The sequence below is a fragment of the Syngnathoides biaculeatus genome, chromosome 1, assembly GCF_019802595.1.
Source record: "Syngnathoides biaculeatus isolate LvHL_M chromosome 1, ASM1980259v1, whole genome shotgun sequence".
NCBI classification, from domain to species: Eukaryota; Metazoa; Chordata; class Actinopteri; order Syngnathiformes; family Syngnathidae; genus Syngnathoides; species Syngnathoides biaculeatus.
The window spans coordinates 4208104-4234615 of NC_084640.1; the positions used below are offsets into that span (position 1 = coordinate 4208104).

The 26512-nt window shown below is 44.2% G+C and overlaps 1 protein-coding gene across 1 annotated transcript in view; it reads right to left on the minus strand.

The window, feature by feature from the left end:
* The window catches only part of sh3bp5lb (SH3-binding domain protein 5-like, b), a 92129-nt gene that overhangs the window by 36613 nt on the left and 29004 nt on the right, over positions 1-26512 (minus strand). Inside the window, exons 2-3 of the mRNA XM_061834749.1 lie at positions 23597-23659; positions 23306-23434 (exon numbers count right to left, since the gene is read on the minus strand). Of these exons, the coding sequence (XP_061690733.1) occupies positions 23306-23434; positions 23597-23659 (192 nt within the window). The remainder of the gene's footprint in view (positions 1-23305; positions 23435-23596; positions 23660-26512) is intronic.

A 26512-nucleotide genomic window follows, 5' to 3' on the forward strand; every position in this document is an offset into this window, starting at 1 on the left:
TTGATTATTCTTTTCCTTTCGGCTTGTCTCGTTTGGGGTTACCACAGCGTCACATCTTTTTCCATGGAAGCCTATCTCCTGCATCTTTCTCTCTCACACCACATGTCCTCATGTCTTCCTCCTGCCTTGCTCTGGACAATTCCAAACCATCGAAGTCTGCTCTCTCAAACCTTGTCTAGAAAACATCTAACTTTGGCTGTCCCTCTCATGAGCTCATTTCTAATCCTATCCACCCTGCTCATTCCTAGAGAGAACCTCAACATCTTCATTTCTGCCAACTTCATCTCCGCTTCCTGTTGTCTCTTTAGTTGCCATCGTCTCTAATCCGTAAATCATGGGTGTCTGTTTACTAAATTTTGCCCTTCATCCTAGCAGAGACGCTTGTGTCACATAACACACAAGACACCCTCCGCCAGCTGTTCCAACCTGCTCGGGCCCATTTTTTCACTTCCTTACCACGCACACCATTGCTCTGGATTGTCGACCCCAAGTATTTGAAGTTGGCCACCCTCGCTATCTCTTCTCCCTGGAGCCCCACTCTTCCTCCTCCACACCTTTAATTCACGCACGTATAATCTGTTTTACTTCGGCTAATCTTCATTCCTCTCCTTTCCAGTGCATGCCTCAATCTTTCTAATTGTTCCTTCACCTGCTCCCTGCTTTCACTGCATATCACAATATAATTTGCGAACATCATAGTCCAAGGGAATTCCAGTCTAACATAATTTGTCAGTCTATCCATTACCACAGCAAACAGGAAGGGACTCAGAGCTGATCCTTGATCCAATCCCACCTCCACCTTAGATTCTTCTCTCACACCTTCGACACACCTCACCACTATTCTGCTGCCCTCATATATGTCCTGTACTATTCTAACATATTTCTTCGCCACACCAGACTTACACATGAAGTACCACAGTTCCTCCCTTGGTACTCTGTCATAGGCCTTCGCTAGAGCCACAAAGATACAATGCAGCTCCTTCTGACCTTCTTTGTAAGTTTCCACTAGCATCCCCAAGGCAAATAATGCATCTGTGGTACTCTTTCTAGGTATGAAACCATACTGTTGGTCACAGATACATACTTCTGTCCTGAGTCTCATCTCCATTACTCTTTCCCATAACTTCTTTGTGTGGTTCATCAAGTTTATTCCTCAATAGTTCCCACAAGTCAACTCTTTCCTTGTATGACTTACTGTATTTTGGGGTTCCATCATCAGGTCTCCTTTTCCCTTTTCCTACCAGAAGACACACAATGTATTCTCCTGTCTGTCTCTCTGATCACCTTGGCTGTAGTACTCCAGTCTTCTGGGAGTTCCTTCTGTCCATCAAGAGTCTGTCTCACCTCTTTCCGGAAGGCCGCACAACATTCTTCCTTTCTCAGCTTCCAATCACAACTCTCTCTGTGTCTGGGATGCTCAAACCTACTTCATCTAGTTCCTTCCAGAATTTCTTTTTCAACTCTAGGTCGCAACCTACCTGTACACATAATCCCCTCAATTTCAAGTTTCAGCCTCATCATTTGATCTGATACTCTTTTCACCTCCAAGACATTCTTAGCCAGCTCTTCCTTTAAAATAACCCCTACTCTATTTCTCTTCCCATCAACTCCACAGTAAAATAATTTAAACCCCGCTGTTAAACTTCTAGCCTTACTACCTTTCCACCTGCTCTCTTGGATGCACAATATATAAAACTTTCTCCTCATCATCATGTCAACCAACTCCTGAGCTTTTCCTGCCATAGTCCCAACATTCAAAGTCGCTACACTCAGTGTTAGGCTCTGTGCATTCCTCTTCTTGTTTTTTCTCTGTCAACTGATCCGCTTCCCTACTCTTCTTTGTCTTCGACCCACAGTAGCTGAATTTCCACCAATGCCCTGCAGGTTAACAACCCTCTGCATTTATCCGGGCTTGGGACCGGCCTAGAGAGTTCACTGGCTTTTGCTCCCATAGGGCTCCATTGAATTTCCAATTGGTTAAATGGTGAATTTCCTAAATGTATGACTGTTAAGATATTCAATTAATGATGTGCCGCTGTCTTCTTCCTCTTTTTCTTTCAGCTTGGCCCGTTAGGGGACGCCACAGTGTGTCATATTTTTCTGTTGAAGTGTATGTTTTGCTCATGTGTATCTTTTGCTCACATGCCCTCAGTTAGACACTGTGTGGTAACCAAATGTTTGAAGCATGCCAAATCATCAGTTAACCTTACTGGAGACCAGGGCATAGGAATATCCCAGTTATTACCAGGTAGAACTGGTTTAGTCATTGTGATGAAGATATTTTCTGATGCTCGGTATTTTATGATGCGGTTCTCTTGTGATCCTCTTCATTTTCCTTTCATACGTTTGTGATGCGGACCCTTCTGATAGTATTAGAATGCTGTAAGTCCTCTGTATCTTTGCACTTGTGATCTGCTACAGCCATTGTCTGTAACTCATTTGTGCCCAGAATATTGTGTAAAAAAAAAAAGCTTTGAAGAAACTGTTCATCGTCTCCAGCCTGTATTTGGATTACCAAAATTCTCACTACCCGAAATTAAATGAACAAGCGTTGGAAAAAGCGTCCTCCAACAATTGGTGACCCTGACATGATTTCGGAGTGAGGTGTTGGTTGACAGACAGTGTTAAATAATCATCCATATCTTCTCATTTTGTTCAAACTGTAGTTGGTTACACATCACCACCAAGCTTGTACCTTTGAACTCACTGTCTTGATGTAATCAATCTAACAAATGTAAACAATCAAACAGTCAGACACACTCACACACACACTCATCATGTGATTCACTGAATAAAAAGAAGCTGCAAGGAGACACAAGTTGGAGTTGGTTGGAAGCAGGGAAGTCCTGTCGCTCCCCTTGCAGCAAGTAAAACTTGAAGCCTTGTCTGTTCACCTTCTTTTAATAGAGAGTCAAGCTTTTAAACCTGACATTTAGTCCTTTGAGCCGGATCCCAACACACCACCGCCCATCGAGGAGAGAGAAGACACACCGAAGTCTGTCGACAGCCAGGAGCATTTAGCTGTTCCTGAAGAAAAGCCCTGGTGGGACGTGAATTTGTGGCCAGGCCAGTGCCAGAGTCCAACCTCCCCTCGGTGGACGAAGGTTGACGGGATCACGAACAACTGGCGTCCAGACAACGCGTGAACCGGTAAGTAAAGGCTACTCCGCCAGAAGGAGGTTTAAGGCTACTCTGCCAGAAGGAGGTTGAAGGCTACTCTGCCAGAAGGAGGTTGAAGGCTACTGCGCCGGAAGGAGGTTTAAGGCTACTCCGCCAGAAGGAGGTTTAAGGCTACTCCGCCAGAAGGAGGTTGAAGGCTACTCTGCCAGAAGGAGGTTGAAGGCTACTCCGCCAGAAGGAGGTTTTAAGGTTACTCCACCTTTAAAGAGGTTATTTATTAGGATCCATAAATGTGTGAGTGAGCGAATGCAAGTGTGAATGCCATTACTTGTGGAATCATAGGTCACGGATGGAAACCTAACGGTGCTAACAGAAGTCCGTGCTCCGGTGAAGTACACAAGGTAGTGGATTAGGACTTGGGTCCCAAAAAGGACAAGTAGTCTGTAAGGGACAAATGTAGAAAAGCATAATGGTGAATGGGAATAGTAAGTCTGCTCTAGAGGGGATGTAAACTTTACGAAATAATGTTTACCGGGCAGCATGATGTTTCATAAAGAAATGGGAAGGAAAAAAAAAAAAGAAAAATAGCATGGCATAAATGGCAAGTTAACAGTTGAAGGATGCAGCAGGTTGGTAGAAAGATTGATGGCAAGTGTTACAGGGAAGTAAGGCAAAGCCAAGATTAAGACTTACATCTTAGGATGGCGAGAGGTTGGTTAGCATAGGCAAGAAAGAGAAAGGCAGGAGAGTCAGCTGAAGTAATGCAACAAGTGGCTATATTAAAACAAGCTACAACAGTTTAAAACTGGCTAAAGAAAGTGAGGCAGAAAGAGAGCTGTAAGAAAATCTTGAAAAAAAAATAAAAAGAAAAAAAAATGCTGTCTCCCTGGGAAATACATTCGCTGATAAAAGCGCCAAGGAGGCAGCAAGTGGAAAATATGGCACACACATAGTGACACAATCACAAGCTCCCAACCCTCCTATTGATTTAACAGTTCTAAAAGATGTGCAAAACATGCTCCTCAAAGTGAAACTCAGTGATGGCTTACAGAAAATGCTGAACTAGAAGATAATATACATTAGCGGTGTCAAACTGGCGGTCGGTGGGCTATTTGTGGCCCCCACCTTACTTACTATGAAAGTCAAATGATGGTGTGGCCTTGAAGTTTTATATGAATGGCACTTTACAGTGATGTGTCCAGAGCTGGTGAACCAACCAATCACGATGGGGTTCTGGCTTTCGGGGTGTGACAGTGACAAGTCCTGATGTAAACTGAGAAACATTTTTCATTGAGTGAAAGTTAGTGATTTTGCCATGGAGAGTTTTATTAGTTTTGCGCATAACCTGTTTACACCAGCTTTCTTGATTATCTTATTTTGTGTTTTTTTTTTTTTTTTAAAAAGACTTTTAAATTGTGTGCAACTAGAATCACTGAGGGGGTAGTGGTACACACGTCTGCCTTTGATGTGGGCAGTATGGGATCGATTCCCACTCAGTGATGGTGTCGATAACTCCCCTGTGACTGACTGGCGACAAATTCAGGGTGTAGTCCACCTTTTGGCCGAATTTAGCTGGAATAGGCTCCAACTTTCCTGCAACTCTTGTGAGGATAAGCGGCTTGAATAATGACATGTTATGACAAATTGTGTGCACGTGCGCTGAGGCTGTGTCCCAGCCTCAGCCAGAATGTGCCTCCAGCGGGCCAAAGGTGAATGGACTTTTGAGACCACTGATATACATAATCAGGGGAAAACCTGTATTATCAAAAAAAAAAAAAAATCAGTTTAAAACACTGACAATTTTGAGTCACGGGCCTTGCCATGTCTCAACAGGAGGGATGGCAATGGTAGATATTATACAGACATTTTTGCACCTTTGGATTCAATTCTTACTCAAAAAATTTTGTAGATCATGTCTTAATTGCTACAAACACAACACTCAAGGGAACTGCAGACCTAAGAGAGGGCAGTTTCGCCAAGGTAGTCAGCCTTTCCAGTTTTTACACATTAATTTTATTTGAGTTAAACAGCATTACAAATGTAGTTTAGTATTGATCTGCCCCTTATCTAAATGGGTGGAGATTTTTCTATGTACAAGTGCTGATGCTATTACTGTGGCAAAGTTCTTGTGTAAATATATTATTCCTTCTCATGGCATCCCAGAAAAATTGTATGGAAACAATGTGCCACATTTTGTTAATGAAAAAAAAAAAAGAGTCAAGTTTCTGCAAATCTAGAAATAACGTAAAAAAAAATCATTGTGCAGAATTAGTGGAACGAAGCAATGGGACAGTGAAGTCTTGATTAAGGAAAACAACATTTAGTAAAACTGTATATGAAAATAACCCCGACAGATAAAGAATTGGTCCCATTTGAAATAGTATCTAGTAGATTAGATTAGATTAGATTAGATTAGATTAGATTAGATTAGATTAGATTAGATTAGATTAGATTGCCCATGGTAGAGCGGCCAGTGCAGCAGTCAGAAGAAAGTACTTTAAGTGATTGGGTGAAAGAGATGCTGCTAAATAAAACTGTAAAAAAGCAAATGATCTGCCGCCTACTGTGCCTTCTTCACAGGTGCTGTTGGTGTCCATTGGTGATTGGGTCCTGAGAAAAATAATCAAGAGGAAGTGTTGGTCCTCACCTCGCTGGGATGGTCCACTCCCACAGTGATAAAGATAGCAGAACTTCCCACATGGATACACTTGTCCCACTGCAAGCCTGTGGCTCCCTTTTCATTCAACGACAAGTAGCGGTGGAAGTCCGGCTACAAAGGGTGGGGTAGCAATAGGCTGCCCTGGTCTCAAACCAGTGAAGAATTCAGCTGATCCGCGCTTGAGCATGTTAGGTAAAGGAGAGCCACTATTGGGATTGCTGGCCTTCGTGCTGTTCGGACCATGGCTCCTCCGCACTGGCCAGTCTGGGACTGTACATGTTTATCACTGGATCTATGTACATGAATTATCATGGAGCAAGGACAATCCCACCTCTCCAATGGACGCCAACACCTGGTACTCTTATGTGAATATGGTGTCCCTCCGTGGACAACCAATGACAGATCAACAAGTGTGGTGAAGCTGGAACTACTCAGATGCCCCGCCATGAAAAAAAGTGTGCAGCAGCGATGAGTCCGACAATGCCAGCAATTCCACCTACTGGTCCCAGACTTCATGCCAGGCCAGGAGAGGATGCAGAGAGAAACCATCTGAGGTCTTCAGGACGGACCTGATCACCACCATGAAGGTGCATGACTTGTACCAGCTCAAAGCAGAGGATTACAACGTCCTGGCCGATCCATATAAGCAGAAGCGAGAAAAAGGGTATCCACGTGCCCGTTAGCCCGCAGTCCATCCCGGAGCCCGTGGCCCGGGTGCTAACTGACAAAAGCAAGGATGTCATGTTCATCAGGCCCAAGAAGGTGATCCGCACATCTGCCAGACTGGTCCTCAGTTATGTGGACATCAGGACATTGGCGGAGGGCGTGTGTCACTACGACCTCAACGAGGAAGATGTCACCTGGCTGCAGGTCATCGACGAGGAGTTTGCAAGGTTTCCCTTCTTCCACTGGATGAATTCGCCATAGAGTGCTGAGCACCGTTGTCGTAACAACATGACACACACTACCGAGACACAGTAGGTCCTTGGTATCGAGTACAACGAGAATGTGGTGTGCGACGTGCCAGTTCCCCAACGGAGAGGACGACAACGAGATTGTGTTCTGCAACAAGTGCAATATCTGCGTCCACCAGGTATCCTGCCAAAGTGCCAGTTGTGCCCGAAAACGGGCGATGCTATGAAGCCCACCCGCAGTGAAACCAAGTGGGTCCATGTCAGCTGTGCCTTGTGGATCCCAAAGATGAGCAATGGGAACCTGGAGAAGATGGAGCACGTCACCAATGTGTCGCACACTTCCAGCAACAGCCTCCACTCCGGCCTGGAGAGACCATCATCACTCAGAACGACAAAGTCAAGGTCAAGTACTACTGGACCAAGCACTCGGGCCTTAAAGGCAGTGATTCTGTGGAGCAGGACTCCACCACTGAAGTTGAAAATGAGGAAAGCGTTGGGAACAAGATGGGCAAATTGATGGGAAAGGTTGGAAGGGAAAATAAAGAGGACATGGCTGCCCTCTGCCTCATCCCTTTCGCCTCATCGTCCTTGTGTCTTGTTTGTAAATGTGACCCGCAGGAAAAGCAGTTTGTGGACACTGAGAAAGTGGGCCGTCACCTCAAGATGACACCCAAGACAGTTGACTTTCTGTACCAGTACTAGAAGCTGAAGCACAAAGATAACTTCAACCACCTGGTGCTCATGCCTAAGAAGGACAAGGAGGACACCTTGGCCAGATGTGAACACAAGGTGTTGCTGAGATGACTGCAGCTATTCAAGAAAATCAGCCAAGACCTGGTTTGCAACCTGATTTGCATGTTGATGAAGATGTAAAGACTATTGTTTGGAAAACTACGAGCGGTGGAGTGCAGGACAATGGCCTGACTTTAAATGGATAAGGACTCTGCACTGTCACCAGCAGAGCTGAATAATCTCTTCTGCGTTTGCCCTTATATGCCATGGGGTGCAAAAGTCTGCATGACTGTCCCAATCACCACCGAGGGTTACATCTCTAATCACGGATTCCACTGTCAGTGGAGGCTGTGTGTTTATCTCGACATCAACCATTGCCTTTCTCCTTACATTTTTCGCGACTCCAGTACCAAGAATATCTACACTAGACTTGGTTGGGCTGCTGTGTACCCGCACTTGATGGGTTCAGAAATGAGCAACGATGTTCACCCAGTGTTTATTTATTATTATTATTGTTATTATTTTTATTACTATTGGTCCTGGTTCACCTACGGACCTTGGTATTTTGTTATGATGAAGTTCGTTGTATCCGTAATTACTGTTCTGGGTTTGTTCTGCCTTTTCACGATGTGTATAATCACACATTTGAAATCTATGATGGTTCAAGCAGGTTTTTGTGAACTATGCCTAGAAGCTGTAGTGTGTGGTCGTATTACTCTAAAAGGGTTTAGAAGTGTCCTGTGTTCAGAGGTTGTGCCGACACAAAAAGGTTGGAAATCCCGTGAGTGGCAAGACAGACCAGTAGGTTGAAGCCAGTCCAAAACTTGTTGTCTCGTTCTTTTCGGAGAATCCTAGAGACCAGAATTCCTCATTCGAAATCAAAGGATGAAGTGTTCACTATAAAAATAAGTTGAGAAGAATAGTGAAATGCGCAATTGTAATTTTATTTTAGGAGAGGTTGTTTCGTTCTTTCAAGAAACCTAGAAAACTAGAATTCCTCAAATAAAATAGAGGAGTTTAAGAGTAGTTTTGGAAAGAAAAAAAAAGGGGTTGATCACTTTTGTTTGAGTGGTATCGAGTACTTTTGAGAAAATATTGATAAAAGATATTACAGATAAAAGACGTTTTAAACCAACATGCAGGGAGAGTTTAACAGGAAAAGTGAATGGTTCAATTTCCGGAAAATACCAAACCATTCTGAAAGAACAGTTGAAAAAATGGATGAGGAAATGTTGTGAGAATGGATGGTTTCCTACAATGTCTTCAACTGTGTGTTTGGTGACATTAATGAGAGAAACGGAAAAAGCTTGTGCTAAAAGAGCGGTGGCTCTAAAATTGGAAGTAGAAAAAACAGGTTGTCTCCAAGAGGTAGAAAGGTGAGAGAGAATGCGACGGAAGTTGTGGAAATGAAAGCGAGAGCAAAGATGATGGCGATGGGATGTGCGATAAAGTTGTCCTGTTTGGCTGTCAAGGAAGAGAGTGTTGGTCTAGTACCGTCAAAACACAAAGTGCCCTCTGCGCCGCCTCCTTACTTGCAGGAGAAACATCTTTCGCCATTGTCTCCAAATAACCCATGTGTACCACCTTACCATGAAGTCAGGAAATTTCAGGCTCCAGTGTTGAATGTAACTGCGGGTCGACTCGAAGTAGATGTAGATGATCAAACGTCTCTCACTCGCTCACAACAAACATCAAACATGAATACGGTTGCGGTAAGTCTGGCTGCTGGAGTGACTGCCGCCGTTAAAGAATTAGAAGGAAAATTGGAAAAAGTAGATTTGAGACTCGACCCATTCACACATTTGAATCAGCTAGGAATGTACAAGGTGGAATTAAATAGACACCAAGAGGTTCCACAAAATATTAGAGATCAACTCGGGAGAATCACCACTGAATATGAAGACAGAGCGAACGCTGAAGTGGAAGAGCAGAAACGTGCCCTCCATGGTGAACAAGAAGCAGCCCGACTGAAGAGAGAACAGGAATTTGTTGTCTATGCTGGAAGAGGCCCTTCGAGTGGGGAAGTGGAAAAGAGGTTGTACATTGATCAGTTACAGAACCAAGTAACAGAATTAAAGTATCATGTCCAGAATCTTTCAGGTGCCCACCCAGACTCTCTTCTGGATCAAACTAGAGGTCCTAAAGACCCCAAGGAATGTTCTGAAGGTCCAGCTTCTCCTCATCGGCCTCTGACTCGTTCCCAAATCTTACAGGCTCCCATGTTGGCCAAAGTTGATCCGGCTACTGGTAACTCTGCTATGTTTTACAAACCTTTCTCTCCCACTGATTTGAGTGTGCTGATGCAGAAACTTCCACCGATGCAATCTGGTGGTGTCAATTGGCTTCAAGCAGTGCAGAGAGTGGTTACGAGATAAATGTTAACAGCAAGTGATATCTGTGTTCTTCTTACACGTCTGCTTTCACAGTTGAATACTCTGATGCAAAATTCAGGTTTTCCCCGATCATCAGGCTCTTACACGAGAAAATTATTTGACGCTTTGTTTCCCCTCCCTGGGTGTGTTATTTCAGATCTGGTGTTTGCTCCCAAAGCAGATGAGGAGGCCGCGGCTTCTATTGACCGAGCCCTCACTGATTATACTCTGAAAACATGACACGCTCCTACGGCCTCCGCCTTGCATTCATTCGCAAGTGTTCCGAGCACCCATTTTGAAGGGCATTCCCAAGTCTGTGGCGCAGGCCATGGAGGCCAATCCAGACCTTCACAGTGCTGAGGTTGACTTGTGGTTGTCACATCTTAAACATCATTTTAGGAGAAATGCTAAAGAGAAAGTATCTAAGTAGACAAACACAAAAGTACAGAAACACAACTAGCTGTGTTGCAGTTGCAATATATGAAAAATCAGGAAGAAGCTGCTCATGCTGCGATCTCATCTCCCTCTGTCGGTTCCAAGTGAATGTTGTATCAAGCAGGTTCATTCATGGGTCGAGGTGTGCCCCCTGGTGGCCGTGACATGTGCTTCAATTGTGGACGGCCTGGTCATTGGGCCCGCGTTTGCAGACAGCGACTTCAAGCATCCGGATGAGAGGCAGAGGCAGAGGCCAACAACCTGCGCGTGGCTACAATCGACAAGGATACAACTAATCCCTAGAGAGAGAGGACATCTTACACAGCACCAGCAGCTACCACAGCAGCAACAAGGATATACCTCAGTGCCAAACCAACAGAATGTATCTCCCTTTCGTGGACAGTTTCCGCAATGATGGTGCCCTGAATTCACATGTTTACGCCTGCAGGAGCCTTTGATGATCCTGACGGTAGGAAGATCCACTTTATCATTTATGGTTGACACAGGAGCTTGGCATTCTACTGTCAAAGCCCTGCCACCTGATACCTCTCTTACCAGAAAAAAAGTATTTCACTTGTTGGATTCAAGGATGAAGAAACTGGCACGCAATTGACAACGCCAGTGACTGTTCAATGTTTTTCACAGACTTTTTTGCATTCTCTTGTGTTTGCACCTAACTGTCCTGTCAATCTTTTGGGAAGAGATCTCATCACCACGTGCCCTCTCATCAAATCCAGCCTTGATGGAGTTATCCTGGAATTTCCGGATGGTAACACCTACTGCTGCTCTGCCGCCTCTGCCTCCGGTGCCACATCCCAGTTTCCACTTGTTGAACACGCCCTGTGGCATGCGCGTCTGTCAATATCTATTGGGCAAGAGTGGATATTGACTTTAGTGGTTGGCTCGAATCTGAGCACTTTTGGACTCTCTGGTCACCATGGGTAATAACCTCTTACTATGACAGATCAGGGGAAGAGATCTATAGCGAGGCATTTCAGGAAATTGATAACAACATATGGGAATTGAACATGGGTGATTTGTTTCAGGCAAACCAGGTGTCACCTTTTCGGTGTTCTTGACTCCTGAACAACTCAGATGGTATATGATGGCGGCTCCTCCGGATCCGTCTATGCCTCCTTGTCACCCACATGTCTCCTTGAATGTTTCGCCTCAGCACACAGCAAAGGATCTTGGTCCGTTTGTCCTGGCATGCATACAGGCCACAGACTGGAAAAATTAATTTCACTCTCAATTGCTGTATTCCTCATCACTTGATGCTTATTGGATTTAGTCCAACACATTTTTGCCAACTTCTGTTTTGGAGCACCATCTTCTGCATAGGCACCATGGACGTAAAACAACCGACAGCGACTTTGCTAGTCAACTTCTTGATTCCCTTCCCACGTCGCTGTGGTCCACGAATCCCACTGATGTTGGTCCCTGCAATGTCTCACCTGATGGGTTTCTGATGCAACCAGGATAAATAAATGTTCCCCAATACTCTGTAAAACAGGCTGGAATGATTGGCATTTCAGAAACAATTGACGGCCTGCTCAAAGCAGGGTTGTTATGTGAAATTCCTAGCTCTGATTATAACACATCTATTTTACCCATTGAAAAGAAAGACACTGGAAAGTTTGGCATGGTCCATGACCTGTGAGCAATTAATGCGGCTGTTCCAACTCCCACTTTGCCAGTCCCGAACCCTCACTCGACATTGTCCCAAATTACATGAGCCCACACTTATTTGCATTGACTTGGCTAATGGTTTCTTTTGCATTCCTCTCCATCCCTCAATGAAGAAATTTTTTTGCTTTCACTCGGAATGGTGTTTGTTACTCCTACAATCGCCTGCCTCAAGGTTTTGTCCTTTCGCTGGACTCTTCAATAACTGTCTTTGTCAGTTGCTTTCTCCACTTGAATTGCCTTATGGAGTTCTCCTGGTGCAGTATGTGGATGACCTCTTGCAGGCAGCTCCATCTGAAACTTCTTGTCTTGAAGCCACCAGGTCTTTGCTCTCTCATTTGGCCTCTGTTGGCCCCAAGTGTTCCAAGTCCAAACTTCAGATGGCCCGACCACAGGTTTCTTTTCTCGGATGACTGCTCTCGCGCCACGGCACAGGAATGTCTCCCTCCCAAAATGATGACATCCTCCATCACCCAAAACCTATGAATGTCAAAACAATGCTGGCCTTTCTTGGTCTTTGCAACTACTCCAGAAATCATGTTCCAGACTTTACTGAACTCACTCACCCACTCCGACAGATGGGAAATGACCAGGGTAAGCGAAACCAATCTAACACTCTTTGTTGGACCACGGTAGCAGATACTTCCTTCATTTCCTTGAAACAGCATCTTTCCACTGCTCAAGCTCTTGCAATTCCTGATTACAGTCACATGTTCTATCTTCTTTATCTTTACCCGTCTGAAAAGGTCAGCAGTTTGTCTGCCGTCCTTTATCAGAAGGTTGAAGGAGGAAGTCAACAGGTTTGTCTGTATGCATCCACTTCATTGGAAAAAATACGAGCGAAGACATCCAATTTGAGCTTCTTTCGCATCTGCTCTAGCCAGAGTGATTCAGAAAACATCTCACATTGTTCTCCATCACCCACTGACTGTGTGAACATCACACAGTACAGTCCAGTACGTCAAAAGTCAAGCTTTTACCATGACTGGAGGAAGACAGAGGAAAATTGAGGTGATTTTAACACAACCACATATTCTCGTTACTCGTGAAGGAGTTAACATGGCTGAAGGTCTGCTTGAAGGTGAACCACATTGTTGTGTACGAAGAACTACGGAAGAAAACTCACTTCGCACTGAACTCTATGAGACACCGCTTGACAACCCGGACTAGATTCTTTTTACACGATGCTGCTTCAAGGGCAATGATGGCTGACAATCTGGATTTGCAGTAACCCAACCCACAGAAACAGGTTTTGAAGTCCAAGCTGTAAGAATTTCAGGCTCACAGTCAGCACAAAGCAAAAATTTGGGCATTGACAGCAGCTCTCATGTTAGCAGTCAGTAAACATTTACACAGATTCAGCGTATGCACACGTGACAGTTCATGTTGTATTAAAGGAATGGCAGTGAAACAATTTCCAAACTGCAACCGGTACACCCATTAAACATCAGGACGTCACTCTCAAATTGCGAGATGCTTTACTGCTCCCAACAGCGGTAGCGGTAATCAAATGCAAACGTCACTCTCGAACTAATAATTTTGTATCAGCAGGAAACGAATCAGCAGATGGAGTAGGAAAAAAGATTGCAGGGTACCGGCCAACACTCCAACTAAATGAGAGTCTAAATGTGACAACAGGAGGTGACAGTAGAAACAGTTCAATTGTGGGAGGAAAAGGCAAGTCCAGAAGAAAAGAGTGTGTGGAAGTCAAAAGGTGGTGTCAAAGATGAGGATGGGAAATGGCAAAAAGAGGGTAAATGCATTCCATCTCAGACATAATTGAAAAATCTAATTTCTGAGGCCCATGGATAATGCCATGGAGGTGTAGATGTAACACTGAGACAACTCCACTCCTGGTACCATCCTTTTATGAGACAAATTATTAAACGTGAACTGCAGGACTGCAGCGTTTGTAGTTGGTATAAAAGTATGCCTACAAAAAAAACACTTGAGGGAGTACACGATCCAGACGTGGATGCTCCTGGTCAGGTGATTTGAATGGATTTCACTGACATGATTAAAACAGTGTCAGGTTACCGGTATTTGCTAGTTATAGTAGATTCCTTTTCAGGATGGCCAGAAGCATATCCTTGCAAATCTGAAACAGCAAGCGTAGGGGTAATACATTTGGTTAATCATTACATTCCAACGCACGGGTTCCCTAGAAAATTAGATTACACACTGGAACTCATTTCAAAAACAAACATCTCCAGGGTGTAGAAAACATGTTAGGTTTGAAACATTATTTTGGGTCTGTGTATCATCCACAATCGCAAGGTCAGGTTGAGGGCATGAACAGAAACATTGAAGAAAAGATAGCTCAGGCTTTAGCTTCATCCACACTCAATTGGTTGCAACCTCTTCCATTGGCATTAATGATCATTCGAATGCCACAAAATTCTTGTAAAGGTTGGACTCCATTCAAGTGTCATATGAACAGACCGTTTCCTGCACCCGCAGCTCCACTGGTTGCGGGTGAAGTTCCAGGCCCACCTGGGCTCAGACAACTAAATATAATTTTCTCCCATTTGACAGAAAGACTACCAGACGCTCCCCTCGAAATGAACGTTTGCGAATCTGTCTGGTTAAAAGTGATTAAACGAAAATGGTCAGAACCTAGGTGGACAGGTCCCTTCCAAGTCACTGAGCGGACAATGACAGCAGTACGTCTTGAAGGGGACACGTTGTTCCACATCTTATCTACACAACCCGCCAGGTCCGTCTCAGGCTCAATGATCCCTCCACCTGACGACAACCGGAAAACCGCGTCTCCCGTTGATGACATCATTCGACAAGGGTTGATTTCACGGTACATAGGCAGAATAATCCCAGTGAATTAACCTGGGACCAGGTAGTCTAACCCCAAAGTCCTGAAGAAGCCGTGTGCCCCAGCTCGACTCATCCCAGAGGAAAAGGTGTGAAAACTCTCTCCGTGATGTTCAACATGACTCCCTCTTCAACACAGACATTGGCAGGGATGGCCATCATCTGGGGCGAAGACATCCTGGTGCTGCCCCACCCCGATTTGCACCCAGCATATTACAGGGGGGTTCTATGTAATGTACTCCACTACTGTGACCAACAAATGAGAATGCCTGATGGTTCCGGGAAATGCTTGAGTTACGTTCAAATTCAATCCAAGCAAATTTTACCCTTGTTCGTTGGCTCCTAATTATCAGTATTATCTGTCTTCTGTATTGTGGTTCTACTATACCACCGTAGCATACTCTGGGTTTGATTGGGAGGTATTCTGTATCTATCATCCCCACCCTATCGAATGTGTGTGTACAGATAGCTGAGCACCTCAGTTTAGTACGAGTAGGCTCCCTTGGTGCAGGACATGCTCATTTGAGTTTAACAATGGTTTTTCGCTCACTGAAAATCTCCTCTCTCCTGACAACTATGACTCCGCACGCCGGCCTCCGTCATATCCCCAACACTTCAGGTTGTATAGATTTATTGCTATCTCCATATGCTTTGAGTGTGGACTTTATCCCTGTTCGTGTTTGGGCAGTTGGTTGAAGGCCAAAGAATGGGAGTCCTTCCCCAGTTCACTCAAGAAATGTTTGCAGCAGACACCCTGGGGGTAGAGTCAGGGGTGAGAACAATAGGTAGCAATTCATGGATGGAAAGAGCAGCAGCGGAAAGTGCAGTATACCCTGCCGCTGACTGCCTCGTGTGTATGTTAGCACATCCCACTATGTTCCTGATACAACCCACCCCATCCCACCCCCCGCACCGCCAGCCCTTCGATACGCCACCAAACGTGTCATGTATTCTTCCAGTCATGTCTTAAGACATTCCACCAGAACCTTGTACAGGGTGGGATACAATTCATCCCTTGTCTCCGGTAACTGCCCCTGTGCCGGTTTTCTATGCTGGTAAAGTGTCCCTGAGTTCTACCTGCTTTTGTAAAAATTCATCCATTCTCCTGCATGAAGCGAAAATTGGAATGATTCCCCAACAACACTGCCGGATTGTTCAGGTGACCAACAGGTATGACGGACGGACGGAAGCCTTGACTCGCGGACGGGCGGACGTGTGGTGGTAATGTGGTGGAGTCACCCTATTCAATGTTCTCCCTTCTCATTGGACAAGCTGATGCTCTCTGGTGTCTGGTATTTATCCCACCTTTGTCGCTCCACTAGACGCTCGTACTTGTCTCCTCGAAGTAACAAACCAGGCTGTTAGAACTTGTTACCGCCATTTTATAGATGACCCGAATCACCCATTCTTTAACTCCCCAGTTTATATAGATGCAATCAGTGTACCCCGTGGTGTTCCGACTGAATATACACTTGCTAATAAGATAGCAACAGGATTTGAAAGCCTTCCCTTGCTTTCTGCCATTTTTCCCCTCCCCTCAATAAAAACGCAGACCACATTAATTATTTACATTACTACAACGAACAGCGTCTGCCAAATTACACCAGAGATGGCTTCGAGGCTGTCCATGAACAATTGGCTGCCACCTCTTTCATGACACTCCAGACAAACATGGCGGTGGACATGATACTCGCAGAGAAGGGAGGTGTTGGTTCCATGTCCGGAGATCAATGTTGTACAGTTATTCCTGATAACACAGCCCCTGATGGATCCCTGACCATCACTTTGGAGAAATTGTGGTTTTTGTCCATTGAGATGAAATCCCACTCAGGGGTAGACACCTCTTTGTAGGATAATGCTCATAGTGTCTTTGGCAAGTACAAGGCTTTGGTAACTTTGGCTATTATCTCCGTTGCTGTTTTTGCAGGACTCCTGACTTTGTGTGGTTGTTGTTATATTCCTTGTATTTGATCCTTGTGTCAGCTATTGATTACTGCTGCCATTGAGAAAAAGGACATTTATGACATTTATTAATGATAGCTGAATTGCTTCCTCCTACAGGCCTCAGACCCATTGAAACACACAATCCAGACAATGACACGCTGGAACCTTGCTTTAATGTTGTTTATTTCAGGTGTCGGACTCTTTTGAGTCTGAAAGGGAGATTTTGGTGGCACAACAAAGCAACAAGAACAAGGGGATAACTTAGCAACAAGAACAAGAGACATTTCTGTTTATTGAAACTATTCCTTATGAGAGTCGTGCAAGATGTAAAATCTTCATTTCAAACAGGTAAGAGATAAGTGTGTTAACGTCCCACATTGTGTTAAGCTTGTACAGAGTCCTTTTACCAGTTTGCAGTTCCCATTACAGACCAGTGCAATGATAATTGTGCAAAGGGAGCAGTTTAAACTTACGAATCGTGCAGTCTACAAAAAATATAACTCTTTAAATAAAAAAAATATATATATATATATATTACTAATATTAGTACTGCAGGGTGTAAGTGTTTCCTAACATGAATCAAGGCAGAAAAATAGGAGGTTCGCTGATAGACTTTAATGACTGAATTACCAAAGGGAAAAAACTGTTGAATGCCTGCTACTTCTGACTATCACTGATCTGTTGCGCTTTCCTGACAAAAGAAGCTGGAAGAGCTGGTGGCCAGGATGTGGAGGATCCAAAAGGTTCCTGCCTGCTCTGGACCTAGTTTGTGTTATGTGCAAGTCCTCAAAAGTGGGTAGCGTGGTGCCGACAATCCGTTCAGCGGTTTGATTGTCTGTTGCAGTCTGAGTTTGTCCTTTTTGTGGCGGCCCCAAACCGGACTGTGATGGAGGTACACAGTACTGATTGGATGACAGCTGTGTAGACCTGTCTCAGCAGCTCTTGTGACAGGCCGTGCTTCCTCATAAGTCGCAAGAAGTACATCCTTGGCTGGGCTTTTTTGAGGATGGAGTTGATGTTCATCCCCCACTCCTCTGAGACTGTAATTCCAACAACTTTAAGAACGTCTCTACAGTTGACATAAGACAGTTGGACAATGTCAGGAGCAGCTTTGGTGAAGGATGCCTCCTTAAGTCCACAATTATCTCTACCGTCTTTAGAGTGTTCAACGCCAAGTTGTGTTGGCCACACCAAAGCTCCAGTCTCGCCACTTCCTGTCAATACCCAGACTCGTCGTTGTCTTTGATGAGGCCAATGACTGTGGTGTTATCTGCAAACTTCAGGACTTTGACAGTCAGATGCCATGAGGTGCAGCCGTTCGTGTAGAGCGAGAAGAGCAGAGGGGAGAGGACAAAACCTTCGGGTGCCCCGGTCCTGAAAGTGCACATGGATGAGGTGGTGTTCCCCAGCCTCACCTGCTGTGTCCTGCCCATCAGGAAGTTGCTGACCCACCGGAAGATGGCAGGCGAGATGCTGAGCTGGAGAAGTTTGGAAGATAGGAGATCAGAGAGAGCTGAAGTCCACGAAAAGGATCCTCGCATTGGTACCCTCTGTATCAAAATGTTCAACGAACAAATGAAGATCAGCCGTAGTAAAACAGAATATATGTGGGTGAATGAGAGGGGTGGAGGGGGAAGAGTGAGGCTCCAGAGAGAAGAGATAGTGAGGGTGGACGACTTCAAATACTTGGAGTCAACAATCCAAAGCAACGGGGAGTGTGGTAAGGGAGTGAATCATCTAAGTAGCCAGAGTAGTTTCTAGGTAGGAGAAAAAGCAATAATAGGTCAAGTTAAAATATAAAATGACCACAAGTCCAACTAGACAGAAAAGCAAAGCTTTTTTTCACTCAATACGTTGAAGAGCACAAGGGTATTTAAAGAAAATGTTATAGATTCAGTGTCTCAGTTTCTTTGTTTTGCTTGGGGTGATGTATTCAGTTATTTGTGTCTGCCTGCGTGGATATCGCCTCAGCGTGGCACTTTGTGTGTAGTTGTGTTGTGCGGAGAGGGACTTTTGTGATATGTTCTGTCTGGTGCGCTCTGGTCCTCACCCTGTACCATGCAGGTTTTCGGCAGGGTCGGCTCTCGGGGCTGGGTAGGTGAGGCTGTTGAGTGCATCTTTGTCAGCTTTGGGATGGCTAGGTGGGTGGCAGTTTGTTGTGCTTTTGCACTGCTGGCTTTGGGCATCTGTTTAGGTCTTCGGGCCGGCATGGGCGCCACTGATGGGAGATGTGCATCAACTTGGTGCTTCACTGTGGCAGCTTTGTGTCGCAATGGGTTGGGAGTTCGCAGGGGGCGTTGTCTCGTGGTGTCGTGGGCATTTCCTTTGTGCCTCCTCAGTGGAGTTTGGGGGAGGACTCTATGGTTTGTGGGATTTGGTTCTGTCCTTCGCATGTGAAGAAAGGAAGGTCACTAGCGTATGTGGTTGCTTTTCATGTCAGGGTGCTGGATTTTGCTGCATGCCCTTCAGGGTGGGGGTCTGTGGGCTGGGAGTAGGGGGTCGGGTGGAAGCTTCCACGTATGGACCATTTGGCATGGTGGGGCAGTCCCAGGTGGGTGTTTTGATGATGCTGTATTTAGCTTTTGGGTGAGCCAAATGTCTAAACAGCCATGATGGATCAAAAATATAAAAAACAAATCTGTCTGGAGCTCCAAAAATAAATAAATAAAAGCCTTACATAAGCCTTTTGATGAAAGCAACACATGCTGTATGTCTATATCAGTTCACGAGCCACATGACATAATGAACATTCATGATTAAATGTTTTTTTTTTCCTGCAGCACTTCCTGGAGAAAATGACACACCACGTGACAACTCTCCTGTACGATGGTGTTTTAACTTTAACTTCCATTATTGATGCATTATGTTTTGTTGCACTGATAAAATTGTACAAATATCATAAAGAATTTTTTAAATGTCAGATTACGGGGGAAGGCAATGTGCCATCCCTGACGCGACGACATGCACCAATGAAGCAGAAACAAATTTAAAAAAATAATAATAATAATAGTAAAAACTGATAGCATACATTAGTACAGTACTGTAGTGGAAATTGCAATGATAGGATAATATAACGCAGCATCCCAAACAAGACGACAAGGACCTATGAAGCAAAAAAAAAAAAAAAAAAAAAAAAACCCACCATTTACACCTACTTCATCGTTTTTCACTTTTCGCAGGTGGGTCTGGTACCAATTAACCGTGAAAAACAAGGGATTACTATATATAAAATTAAAAAAAATATTTGAAGTTTGAATTCTGTGCATTATCCTTTTTACCGAATTTTAAGGGAGTGCAAGGTAAAATGTAGCATCATCTCTTTTGACACGCAGGGTATGATGCAAACATCCTCAGACCGAGCAACAAAACAATAATATCTCTCGGTGTCATTCCAAATAAATACTGACAAAAAAAAGAACCCACCCAATAAACAGACATTTTGTTGCTAATTATGTGCCTATGACAGAATTGTATTCTTACCCATTGAATGTCACTTCTGTTTATTGTCATCACTGGACAGATTTTCAAACTCAGGTATGGAAAATGTGAACTTTAATTTTGACGCATGACTGCGAGCTCATGTCTGTGAAGTGATTGCGGTACAGGATTTTGATTTAATGTAGCTCATTTTAGAATTTTTGCCTGCGCAGGTATGGTGAGCCAAGATGGCTAATACTGTACTCTAAATGCATATTTCTTCATGTTCCTATAACTGTCAGGAAGACCATTCCTTGTTTCAAACAAGTTTCTCAGGTAATGCGACGCTTTCAATTTCGTTCCATTTGTGGCTTTGGGGAACCTGGGCTTTCTGGCGAGTGACCTTTTTCACTCCCAACTCAACTGTAAGTGTAGCATGCCTTGTCTTGAAATATCTTTCCACATTATTCTGTTTACGATTGGACAACTTCTCATTACAAAGCAGACGTGTAGGCAAACCTTCCATGTTGGAAGTGAAAGCATATGATTTCGTCTAAGAAATGTTGAATCCGCTGTTCTCCTCAGCTATCGTTCTTCCCTTTGGAATTCATGGCTGCTCACACACCCACTATTTGTTTATTTTATTTGTTGTTTATTTGTGACAGGCACCCGCCACACCAAGCTCAAAGAAGCGTGCGTCACAGGCTATGATGCAATCTCCATTGCCAGAAATGTTTGCATTTAATATTAATTCCATACATTTTTACATCATTAGAAAATGTTAAGAACGTTTGTATCATGTTTGTCCTACTACAGAAATCACATTAAAACATAAAATATATTTTTCTCCCCCATCATTTTGCATTTTCATACATTTTTGAAAAAGCTCACAGGAGCCACTAGGGTGGCGCTAAAGAGTCGCATGCAGTTCCAGAGCCGTGGGTTGCCGACCTCTGGTCAAAAATTACTATGAGTCAGTGATCTAGAAACAAAGAACCCTTGACTGTGACATCAAGGTACAATGAACTGGCAACCAGACAGAATGAGACACATGGTTTAAATGCGTGATGTAATGTGGGCAGACAAAACACAGATGGGGAGGGTGCTCTCAAGTGCAGGCGCATACAAGGCAAGGGGATGGCAACACCCATGATAGTACCCCCTCTTCTAACGCTGGCAACAGATGGCTCCGGAGCCTAAGAATTTGCAAAATGGAAGTCCCGAAAGAGGGAGTTGTCGATGATCAATCTAGCTAGTTTTGTTTGCATTGTTCGGTAACGCCTACCTGAGGGAAGGAGCTGGTGGCCAGGAGTTGGAAGGTCCGAAAGGATCCTGCCCGGTCTGGTCCTAGTTCAGGAGGCGTTCAAGTTTTCAAAGGTGGGTAGAGGGGTGCCGACAATTAGTCCAGCGGTTTTGATTGTCCGCTGCAGGCGGAGTTTGTCCTTTTTTTTTGTGGCAGCCCAAACCAGATGAGAGGTACACAGTACTGATTTTATGACCACAGTGTAGAACTGTCTCAGTAGCTCTCGTGGAAGGTCATACATCCTCAGAAGCTGCAAGAAGTACATCCTTTGCTGGGCTTTTTTGAGCCTGGTGTTGATGTTTGTCTCACACTTCAGGTCCTGTAAGACTGTAATTCTCAGGAACTTTATAGTGTCGGTGATTGACATAAGACAGCTGAACACTGTGAGGATGCCTCCTGAAGTCTGCAATCTCTACAGTCTTAAGTGTGTTCACCTCCAGCTTCTGTTGGCCACACCATATGTCCAGCCTCTCCACTTCCTGTCAATACGCACACTCATCGGTGTTTTTGATGAGCCTGATGACTGTGGTGTCATCTGTAAACTTCAGAGGTCCAGCTGCCTTGAGGTCGAGTCGTTCATGTAGAACAAGAAAGCAGCGGGAAGAGGACACAACTTTGGCATGTCCGAGAGCTGATGGTGTATGTGAATGAGGTGGTGTCCCCCAGCCTCACCTGGTGTGTATCATGCATCGTATTGCTCGGGTGACCAGGTACCTAGATTCCTTCGTTTCACCAGCTATGTGTGCTTCTTTCTGTTGATGTGATCAGCCAAGCGCATTCTCCCTCAGATTCATGCTTCACTTCTTGATGACCCAAGATGCGGTATGCCTTCCCGGGTTCTTTCATTTCTGTAGTATTTTCATGAAGGTATTCATTATTATTATTGCTGTTATCCTTATCAAACTGCTTTACAATCTTGGTTTCGCTGTCTTCCCACTGTACCATGCCCCTTGGTGACACAGACATACCATAAACTTATTAATGTTAAAACTTGATAGTATGCAATGAATGGAAATGTGTAGAAAGATTGCACTGTGAAGATATAAATGGCAGAACATTTGCACTTTACCTCCCGTCATAGTTGTCAGTCGTGTAAAAATGACAGTCATGATTATAGACCGTCAATATCAATGTCGACAGAGCACTGCGTTAAATACGTCCACCACCCTTCCGACACACACAGATTCTTGAGGCAAATTTATATTTACTTACTATTTTTTAAAATAATTATTTACAATGACTTTGTACAATGTGCTATATGAGATAATCCCCCTTCCGCTATTAGTCCATTCTATTAAGCTTGAACAATACTTCTTCTTTCCTTTCGGCTTGTCCCGTTAGGCATCGCCACACCATGTCATATTAGATGAACGCTCATATTTGTTTGGCTGGATGCCCTTCCTGATGCAACCCCTCCGTATTTATCCAGGGAGAGAAGCTTACAGCACCTGGTATTCCCAGGCAGTCTCCCATCCAAGTACGAACCAGGGATAAAACTGCTTAGTTTCCGAGATCGGGCGTTCTCAGGGTAGTATGGCCGTAAGCAAGCTTGAACCATACTATTGTACAGTATTTTTGCAGAAGACACACCCATTTTGAGCATCTTGGCTGAGCTGCTTGTCCAGTAATCGTAGTGTCACTGGTTCGAATCTTGGTTCCAATTCTTTGTATGTCGAAGTGTCCACGGGCTAAAGGCTGAAAATTTTCCTCCAAGTAGGCCTGGCATCTCCTTGCATGGCAGCAGCTGCCCATTGCTGTAGGAATGTGTGTGTGTGTGTGTGTGTGTGTGTGTGTGTGTGTATGTATGAATGGGTGAATGTGAGGTTCTGTAAAGTGGTTTGGCCACTGTGATTTTGTAGATTAAGTGCTATTTTAGTGCAGTTTATTTACCATTTACCTCTTTGGCCTGTCTGCGGGCCTCATAGTAAGGCCGGGCTTTTTCAATGCAGGCACCAAGTTGGGAGCCCTGAGCATTCAACTTCCGAGCAGAATCAGTGAGGATCTTCCTGTAGCTGGACCTGGCATCCTGAACGGAGCATACACATGAAAACCCATCTAAAATAGCCTAAAACTCCAAGATGTACAATGACAGAGAAAAGTGTGATACAAGAGATTGTCAGTGTGACAAGAGAGCAGGTAGATGTCCAGTACTGTATTTGTCATACAATTAAATAAACAATTATCTCACATCCAAATTAAGCTCCAGCTTGTTGATCTCATCGCTGGCTTGGTTGAGGTGTTCAAGTTCCTCCTGGCAAACACAAGGAAACCCATGAGTTTGAAAAGGACCAAAAACACTATAAAATTTCATCATTGTCAGTTGTGCGCAAAATACCAGTACTCCCATAGTTTGAGTGTTCTATTGTTGTCGTGTGTTTAGTCAAACAATCATTCTGTTAATCACACTTTATTTAAATAGCACTTTTCAAACATAAAATGTTTCACAGAGATAAAAACGGATACTTAAAATAAAAGTATGAAAACAAAAACATGCCCATCTCATCCCCACAGATGAAAGCAGATAAATCCACGGGTACGAACACAAATCACCCCACACCCAGTCAGCCGCACATACACACACACACACACACACACACACACACACACACACACAAACGTCTACTGACCTATCGTACAGAGACAGTACAGTGACATGGCAAGGCACTGAGGATCGAGATCCAATGTAGTCCACTTAATTTACATATTGTAGTCTATTTTGTTATTTTAAAGGAACCCTATGAGGGCACAAGTCAGTGCAATCTGTAGGCCTGTCCCATGCCCGGATAAATGCAATGGGTTGTTTCAGGAAGGCCATCCAGCATAAAACTGTGCCAAACAAATACGTTCAATTAAAGAATACCATACCGGATCAGTCATGGCCCAGGTAAACAATGCCCGCCCCCGGCACCGTTAACCTGCAAGGCGTCGGTGGAAATTCAGCTACTGTGGGTCAAGACAAAAAGAGGAGGAAACTGGATTTGTCGGCAGAAGAAGAAGAATGCACAGAGCCTGCGACTGAGTGTAGGGACTTTGAATATTGGGACTATGACTGGAAAAGCTCAGGAGTTGGTTGGCATGATGATTCGGAGAAAGATTGATATCTTGTGCATCCAAAAGAGCAGGTGGAAAGGTAGTAAGGCTATAAGTTTAGAAACAGAATTTAAATTATTTTACCATGGAGTAGATGGGAAGACAAAAGTTATTTTAAAGGAGCTGGCTAAGAATGTCTTGGAAGTGAAAAAAGATCAAGTGATGAGGCTGAAACTCGAAATGGAGGGTATTCTGTATAATGTGATTAGCAGCTATACCCCGCAGGTAGGATGTGACCTAGAGTTGAAAGAAAAATTCTGGAAGAAACTAGATGAACTAGTTCTGAGAATGGTAATGTACAGCATTCAGGAAAGGAACTTTGAGGGACAGATGGTGGTGGACTTTGCAAAAAGGATGGAAATGGCAGTAATGAACACTTTTTTCCAGAAGAGGCAGAAGCATAGAGTGACTTATAAGAGCGGAGGTAAAGCACACAGGTGGATTATATTTTGTGCAGACGATGTAATATGAAGGAGGTTAATGACTGTAAGGTAGTGCTAGGGGAGAGTGTAGCTCAACAGCATAGGATGGTGGTGTGTAGGATGGCTTTGGTGGTGGGTAGGAAGATTAAGAAGATAAAGGTAGAGCAGAAAACCATGTGGTGGAAGCTGAGAAAGGACGAATGTTTTGCGGCCTTTCGGAAAGACGTGAGATAAGCTATCGATGGACAGGAGAAGCTCTCGGGAGACTGGACTACTACAGTCAAGGTGATCAGAGAGACAGGGAGGAGAGTATTTGGTGTCTTTTCTGGGTGGAAAAAGGAAGAAAGAGACTTGGTGGTGGAACCTCAAAAAGGTGGAGGAACAATTAGAAAGATGGAGGCATGCACTGGAAAGGAGAAGAAAGAAGATTAGCTGAAGTAAAGCAGATCATATGTGCGCGAATGAGAGGGGTGGACAGGGAAGAGTGAGGCTTCAGGGAGAAGCGATAGCGAGGGTGGATGACTTTAAGTACTTGGGGTAAACAATCCAGAGCAATGGTGAGTGTGGTAAGGAAGTGAAGAAATTGGTCCAAGCAGGTTGGAGCAGCTGGCGGAAGGTGTTTGATGTGTTATTTAACAGAAGAGCCTCTGCTAGGATGAAGGACAAAGTTTATAAAACAGAGGTGAAGCCAGACATGATGTACGGTTTAGAGATGGTGAACTGGAGAACTGAACTGGAGGTGGCAGGATTGAAGATGTTCAGGTTCTCTCTAGGAGTGAGCAGGTTGGGTAGAATTAGAAATGAGTTCATTAGATGTCAGATGCCAAAGTTAGATGTTTTATTGGATGATGGATGTTGTGAGGGAAGACATGTGAGGGCAGTTGGTGTGAGAAAGGAAGATGCAGGAGATAGGCTTAGATGGAAAAAGTTGATACGCTGTGGCGACCCCTAAAGGGACAAGCTGAAAGGAAAAGAAGAAGAGTGTATTTTGGCATTATTTTAGATACAACCTGAGTGAGGGCTTAGAAAGTTAGATGGACAAACTCCTTGAGTAATTCTACTTCAAAGAAACTCTAAGGTCTACTTCAAAGGAATTCTATGGACATTTGGGGTTTTACAAGTCAGCCAGACAGGTGACCACCTGGGATTATCACCAGGTGTTCTGATTCAAAATCAGCACCCATTTGCAAGGCCCACAGATGTCCTGAGCCAGGAAGTGGGTGGGATGTGACATACAGTGAAGAAAATAAGTATTTGAACACACTGCTATATTGCAAGTTCTCCCGCTTAGAAATCATGGAGGGGTCTGAAATTTTCATCGTAGGTGCATGTCTACTGTGAGAGAGATAATTTAAAATAGAAAAATCCAGAAATCAAAATGTATGATTTTATTAACGATTCGTGCGATACAGCTGCAAATAAGTATTTGAACACCTGTCTATCAGCTAGAATTCTGATCCGCTTTCTACAAAGAATCATACATGCTGCGAGTGGGATCTCGAGGATATAGACAGCTGTGATGAAGACGTTTTTATGGAATGCTCTGTGGAAGAGATAGAAACTGAAGAGGAGGAATTTTCAAATGTTTTCCA